Here is a 7945-nt window from a genome sequence, read left to right on the forward strand (position 1 = left end):
AGCCAGAGTCGCCGAAATTCAGTCCAAGTCAAACATACAAGAGTCCACGCGTGATTCGCTCCAGTTTGCAGTTGTCCAGGCCGAGCACGAGACGAAACCTCGTCCAGTCCGCCTTCCCATCGCAGGTCCGCACGCAACAAGAAACAAACCAGTTCCAAATCTGGGCCGTCCAGTCCCCTCCGCAACTTCTTAAACCCCGGGCGAGCCCAACCGAACCCAAACAAACAACCCTAGCCTTCCTTCCGCCTCGCCCACGCGCGCCTCGCCTCCGCCGCTTTTCTCTCCGCCCCGCGGAAACAGACTCGCCGCCTCCCCTCCCCTCCCCTCCCATTGCCGCCCCCTCGCCTGCCGATGGCGCTGGAGACGCGGAAGCTGTACGTCGGCGGCCTCCCGCCGTCGGCGCAGCAGGACGAACTCAAAGACCACTTCAGCCGCTACGGCGACGTTCTTTGCGTCCGCGTCGTGCGGGACTGGGAGACTGGCCAAGGCCGTGGGTTTGCTTTCGTTGAGTTCGCAGATGAGGAGGGCGCGCGCGCCGCGCTTCAGGAGAAGGAGAAGGCCAATCACGTCTTTGGCGACCGCACGGTGAGTCACTTTTTTTCTTCTTCAAACCGCTCGATTGAATCTTTGGCCATGATTAAGTACGCTTGTTTAAGGGCTTTGAGATCGAGTGTACCCTACTTCCTATTTAATTTTCTGTAAGCTTATTGGATAACATCAATTCGGCTATTAGATTGAATTTATTCAGGTTAATGTTGTGTACCGTCACTTTTAACTGTGAAAGTAAGGGGTGCTTTTTTTAAAAAATTTCTACGAAGATTGTTGATGGTGTAGATAATCTGCAACTAGAGCTGCTTAAATTTCTTTTATGTATTTACACTGAAGTAAGATACACCTATTCAGATGTCCTTACAAAACTTTGTTACTTTCTTTTACTTTTCTTGGTTAGAATTGCCCCTAAATGCTCACTGTACAAATAAGGAAGTTCTATTTGATATTTATTTAGTTTAATGTTATGCTTCTTTAGATCATTTGGGGTGTTTCTATTGTATTTTTTGCAAAAGGGTTCACTATTATTTTCTAGTTTAGTTTTATTAAAAATATTTTTGTTTCTTACTTTTGAATTATGTCGTTTGATTGTTTATTTGGATAGGTGGATGTTAAGCGAGCTCGAACCAGGCCAATGCGGTATCAAAATGAGCAACCATTCTACCAGCGCCCTTCACATCAGAGCCCAATGCAAAGCCCAATTCACAACCAGTGGTACACACAATCTTCTAGTAACAATTCATATGCTGGTAATGGTCATAGAAGCAATGATGCAAAGAAAGTCTTTGTTGGTGGGCTAAGAGGTAACATTACTAAAGAGCACCTCCAGAGCTATTTTGAGAAGTTTGGAAACATAACAGATGTTGTCGTGATACGTGAGGGGGGTACTCAAAGATCACGAGGTTTTGGATTCATTACATTTGATTCTGATGAGGCTATGTCAAAGGTGTTGGAAAGTAAATACCATGATTTGAATGGAACAAAAGTTGAAACTAAGGTTGCCATTCCTAAGGATCATAGTTACTACCAGGAAAGACAACAATATAGTCCAATGACATGGGATGGTAACTATCCTCCTATTGGTTATACTGGAGTATACCCACCTCACATGCAATATATTATTAATAATCATTATATGATGCCTGTGCCGCAATATATGTGTTCACCGTCTGGAGAATATGGTTACATCATGAATGGCGGAGGCCCCGTAGTAAGGCAAGGTCCACTCTATACAGGCTATGTAACGCCAATTGGATATGGATATGGTGCTCAAGTTGTGGATGCTAAAAGTGATAGCAAAATGATTCAAGACATAACAGAGGAACAAGTGGACTTACCTTCTACCAATAATATTTCCAAGCAAGAATCTTTGGGCATAGAGTACGAATCTGAATCTCTAATTTTATATTGTTTGGCTTTACTTTAGTATTAATTTTTAATACCTCGTGATCTTTTAATGCACGTTAACTTGTTTCATTATTAAATACGTTATTTTTTTTAAATTATATGAGTCAAGTATTTTTTTATTAAATAGTTTAAATTCTTCTTAATTATAGCCAAGTATTTTTTTAGTAGTAAACTAAGGTATACAAAGCATTTTAGATTTTGAACCATTAATCCATAACCTTATAATTACTCGTTCAAATTATTCCGTTAGTGTGAAGTGCAAAAGGAGTAACCATTAAAACATTGATGAAATACTCGGTGAATGTTTTACTTATTTATAACAAGTTAATGTTTCCTGTATTCATTCTAACCTATACATGGTATATCCGAATGGGATGAATGCTTTGTGTGTCGTAGTGATCTGAACCTCTGTAAATTTGAGTGGCCACTATTTCTCATATTCACTTCGAAATACTTTCTTACTTGTTCATCAATATTATTCAACAACTTGTTGGCGTACTTGATGTGCATTACTTAGTTTTCTCTTGTGTCTCTCTAACCGCTTTTGATCCAAAGTTAGTATATATATTAATCATGTGTAGTTAATAGTCTTTATTTGGTTTGATTGAGGTATTGATGATAATAATTCTCCATAGTATGGTCGAGACCATAATAACTCCGTGCATACAGACTTGGCTGCATCACAATTTGCAGGAGCGGAGCTCATGGCACAACACACGCTAAAAACATCTACAAACTTATAAACAAGTGTGCTCCATAATTGCTAATTCAGTAACAGAAATCCATGCTACTTAGTGCAATATACTGATAATGAGACCGTGACTGCTATTTACTGTAACAGTTATACTTTGGATGTTATTTTGCAGCTATTTTGTTATACGTGCACACTTTGTTATACATAAACACGGAGTAGTAAGAAGTCATTCATCAATACTATAAACTGTAGATTTAAATTTTGGATGATGCCGGTTGGGTCCTGTAAGGATGGATAGCATAATTTTTTTTACAATGAATCTGATTGTTATTTTATCAAACAATTTTCCTTTATGACCATGAATCTGAATTATGTACAAAAGTAGGGGTGCACTTTCAGTTGTCAGTCCTTTTGATTTGATTATTTTCTGTTTTCTATTCAAATACGCTGGCTTATATTTCTTTACTGAGGGTGTGTTTTGAAATTCCAAGTACTTGTCTATAGGAAGTAAGAAATTAGTCGTATCAACTCTCCTTATCTGTATTCAGTTTCTTGTGTTAACCTCAAGTACTTATCTCTTACATCTTATCAGCTTTGTGGTGGTATAATAATAGTATATTTATCTTATTACATGTGCAGTGACCAGGCTACTGTTACAACATTGTAACGATGGACAGCAACTTGTTATCTTAGAACTCAGCAACTGTGAAGACTTGATGAAATTCTTTGGTTGACAATACATCCGTGGAATTCCTCCACTTACCCTTGCTCCTTTTGGACCTTGTGTACATTGCAGCCAGCAATAGACCTTCTCGTACCATGTTTAAACTCTTATGTTACTGTCGTTCCATTTTGCGGTGACAAAACTTGTTTCGGAATCGGTCTGGGTTACACATGTTATCTGTGCGTGGTTATCTGTTAAAATTTCATGCATGTTTATTTTATTACATTTATTTAGCCAGTTGTTTATGAGCTGTTTGCGCTGATTGGTGACATGTAACGTTGTAGTCAGATGGGTAGACGATATTTGAGTGCTGTGAGTCCAGTGAATTTAGGTGGGAAAGTAATGTTTCAGTATACTATGACTCTAGGAGTGGACGTAATGTCTCAGTTCTTTTGGCGGCTTCTCACTAAGTGGCCCCACCCAGCTTCTCTATAATCCTTCTCCTAATATTTTGTTTCTTCTGAACTAGTTAGCGACAAACTAGCTTATAGAAGCCCAAAACAATTATTAAGGGAACGGCTTATGAGAGAAGCTAGGGAGAGGTTGGCTTATGGGAGAAGCTGTCGAAAGAGCTGGGTCTGAATAGGCAATCTGTATTTAGATATCTTATTCATAATACATATTAGAAGCCCAGAATAATTAAGTTATGAGGGAAGCTAGGGAGAAGTTGGCTTATTGGAGAAGCCGTAGAAAGAACTGGGTCTAAATAGGCAATCTGCATTTAGTAGGTCTCTTATTCATATACCTACTTGGTTTCTTTGATGCAAGTCAAAGATCCAGTACACTAGCCAAGGGTTTGTCTTTTCCTTTTTTCTTTTTTAGAATCAGGCCAAATGTTTGTAAACTTCACTCGCTTGTAACTTGCTGCCAAACATTTGGGCTTTCAGCAACAAGTCCACCTAAAGCTTGTTACCAAAACATTTGGGCTTTCATCTACAAGCCCACCTCTCCTGCTAGTGTCACCTAAATTAGTTACCAAACATTTTGGTGTTCAGTTACAATCCCACCTAGCATCCCTAGCCGTTCTCTCTCAAGCTTCCCCTTTTCCTTTTTCCTGAAATAAGGTCCTGATTAGAAAAATATAATCCTATTTTCTCTCTCGAAAGAAAAAAAAATATTCTTATACAAAAACTAAAACAACATCCAAGTCTTTTGGGGTCTTTTGGGGGTGCCAAAGTCTTTTTCCTCCAGCATCGCGTGAGCAAAGATCCTTGCCACAGCTTGTAGAAGCGTCCATAGGAAAGATGTCGATGTAGAGCAGATGATGTTGGTGTTCACATTCTACATTCAAATCGCCTACTTTTTTAAAAATAAAATAAAAATAAATATTTTAATATCCTGAAGATATCAATTACACCTAGCCTCTGCGCCAACAAGATGTCTCAAAGACATTCAGAATGCACACAACCCGAAAAGAAAACAAAAAAGGAAGGGAAAAAAACATTGTCATAGTGATCAACTCCTCTTAATAGCAACACAGTAACCATCACCAAGGACAACACCAAAAAGACATAAAAGGTCTCCAAAAATGACACCTGTAAAAAGGAAACAGTGCAAAACGTCGTCGTTGCCCGACCCAAGATTTTACGTTTTCACCTTGCAGAAGTCCGAGCTCTCAAAACAATACCCTCAACAAGTCAATTGCTAGGCACAACAAATGAAGACTAGACCTTAGGTTTTCACCCTAAAATTCACAACCAATGCATCCTGACGGTACAAAGTAGAACAATCGAAACAGGGACAAGGCGAGAGGACCTTATTCCACGCTAACTGTGAGCCTATTGTTTCGCCGCCACCGATAAACAAGAAGACCTAACTTTATTCCTAACCCTACCACGATAGGGCCGAAGCTCTGAGATCCCCGCTCCCTCCCACTGTCTTCGGGGAAGAGGGTAGATCGGCCGCCATCCTTGATCGCCTAGGTCATGGAAGTAAGGAAGGGGAAGAAAATGCGTTGTGTCTAGTCTATTTAGGCCTTGCTTACTTGTTCAATGTGCAAAATTATGTGATATACGCTTAGCACGTTGTTACTAGAATTTAGAGGCTTTTCATTTACGGGATTCGAAAAACTGGGGAAACAGAAAAAAGAAAAGGTATGGGATTAAAATTGCACGCCTTCGCAAGATTTTAGAAGATTAGTTGAACCATACAGAAATCATATGGGATTTATCCGAGGGATATCAGTTAATAAGAATCTCGCTGTGAGATACATAGTTCAAAGGAGGCCTCGGGCAGAATTCTGATGGTACAATACAACAAAGCAAACAATAAAACCAAAACAATTTATTATTTACAGGACAAAAACTCAAGAATTAATGAAGTTTGATTAATCCATGGTATCCACATTGGAAAAGTGTATGAATTCGCGCAAAAAAATGGAGTATGAAAATCTTGTTAATTAATGAATTTGTTTGGATTTAAAGCATAGATGGTCTTCAATTAAGTTTCCTCAACCACTTCAGTTTGTTTTGAAAACAGCCATCACTTTACCTGATATGCAAAGCTGTGTGTGACGAAGATACCACTGCTAGAAGTAGAAGCCAGAGCCTCTGCAGCTGTGAATATAGCTAGGGCTTTGTAGGCATGTGTAGGCTCACAGAAGCTAGCGGTGTGACTGGGTGAACGAACCCCTCCTGTCATTCCATGTCGCTCTAGGCCTCGCCCTGATGGATAGATAGATAGATCGATGATAGATGCGTGCATGCATGGCCATGGAAGAGGCGAGGGGAGCAGACGACTGGCGAAAGAACAAAAGAAAGTCTCTCTCTCTCGCTGTCCTCCAACTTCCCTTTGCATGTAATTGATGTGGATGAGATGAGACGGATAGAAAAGATAGGCAGGCGAGTACGTTGATGGATGCGTGATGGAAGTGGAAATTTCGGGGTCTGAGGGGGCAGCGACGCGACCGCGTAATATTTTGGGCGCCGGAGGGTGCAACCCGCTGTTCGTTTTCTGATTGATTTGAGGCGCCGCTCTCTATCTATCAGCTTGCCGGTTCTCGACATGTTCCGTGTAAAAGCGAAAGCGGCACCCCTATCTTCTTCTTCTCCTGCCGTGTAATCCGGTGCCTGCAAAAGCTTCCTTTGCCGGAGCGGCGACATGACCTGAATTCTAGGCAAGTTTATGTGTTTGTTTGTTGCCTCCTTTGAATTCTCCCGTCTTGGTTCAGCTTTATGGGTCCGTAGCCAGGTTGAACAGACGACAAGAGAACTCTGCCAGTTAAACCCAAGCACGACGGCGAGTGTGAGGATGATTCTGATGGGGGTACCGGTTTCGGCGCCGGGGACTCGCTTCCGGCGGCGATTTCCGCCTGTGCGTGCCGATTCCGGCGGCAGTGACTCTATTCCAAGGGCGATGCTTGAAGTTTTCGGAATCGCAGAATCCATGATTCCCCTGGATTCCATGTTTCTCACAATATCAAAGATCGACATCGATATCACTCCTCCACGCATCACACATCTCGACGTCGAGTCGCCATTTCCTTTTCACCTGATTGTAAAAATTATGTTAACCATTTTGGACGCGTTGCAAATGTTGCTGCTGTGCGGGCCATCAATGCCAGAAACAAGTGAGAATGCTGATGAAGGAGATAGGTGGGAGGAGTGGTGATCTGGTAATGCTGGTGCTGCTGATTAGAGCAGAGATGGAGTTAAGGTGTTTTGTTGGCTTGCTTCTGTCAGCCTGATGATCCAGAGGGCTCTGTTAATGCTTGATGTTGGGTTGTGTTGGACTGTTAGAGTCTTTTGCGGTATTATGTGTGTTTAAAGTTTTTTTTGTTTTGGACGGTTTTGGATGATACTTCAGGTTTTCGTCTCATAGTCTGTGTTTCTGATGACAAGCGCAAACGATGGGTTTTCTGATATTGTCTCGAACTCGCTTCTTTCCTTTCCCTTCTCTGTTTCTGGTTCAGAAAAAAGACATTGTATTTTCGTTATGCTTTATAATGGAAAGGGAAGGAGCCCGGTTCGAAAATGTCAACCATTTTGGGGACACATACATTAAACCTAGTTGAAATCCTTATGTGTCTGAAAATGCTCCATTTCACAATACACTGCGTCCCTGTTTTTCGTGATGTAAGTTTGACCATAAATTAAACAACAAGACCAACTGCGACGGAAGCAAAAGTTATATCACTGAATTTGCATCGGTTTTGTTTATTAAATATATGATTAAATTTAGCTTGCAAACAGCACGAGCATACTACATTATAAAATGAAGGGAGTGTAACTTTTACCAGCGCTCCTTCTCCTTCCAGAACAACACCGAGTCAGCCAGCTGTGATAGTGAGCTCAAAATCAAAAATCCACTTCTCTGTACAAATCTAATATGTGAAAAAATAATTTTCTGGTTGTCGGACAAAACATGTACTATGTAGGTTATAAAACACAAACATGCAAATTATATTCTTAGTTCATCCGTGGAATTGTGTGGGATGAATAGAACATGCTAACTAATGAAGATGATGGTCTAAATAAATTAAGCGTCGTTTGGGATATATGTAATATTTAAATAAATGGAGTTGTTAAACGGAGGAGTATGATCTAGACATGGTATTTTGAAACAGCTGGGAG

The 7945-nt window shown here is 40.7% G+C and overlaps 1 protein-coding gene across 1 annotated transcript; it reads left to right on the forward strand.

The window, feature by feature from the left end:
• Positions 1–218: 218 nt before the first annotated feature.
• On the forward strand, positions 219–3574 carry LOC123452411 (heterogeneous nuclear ribonucleoprotein 1-like). The gene is made up of 3 exons (XM_045129061.1): positions 219–585; positions 1154–1929; positions 3290–3574. The coding sequence occupies exons 1-3, from the start codon at positions 352–354 to the stop codon at positions 3315–3317; spliced, it is 1038 nt and encodes a 345-aa protein (XP_044984996.1). The 5' UTR covers positions 219–351; the 3' UTR covers positions 3318–3574.
• Positions 3575–7945: the final 4371 nt, after the last annotated feature.

Source organism: Hordeum vulgare, chromosome 5H, assembly GCF_904849725.1.
Source record: "Hordeum vulgare subsp. vulgare chromosome 5H, MorexV3_pseudomolecules_assembly, whole genome shotgun sequence".
NCBI lineage: Eukaryota > Viridiplantae > Streptophyta > Magnoliopsida > Poales > Poaceae > Hordeum > Hordeum vulgare.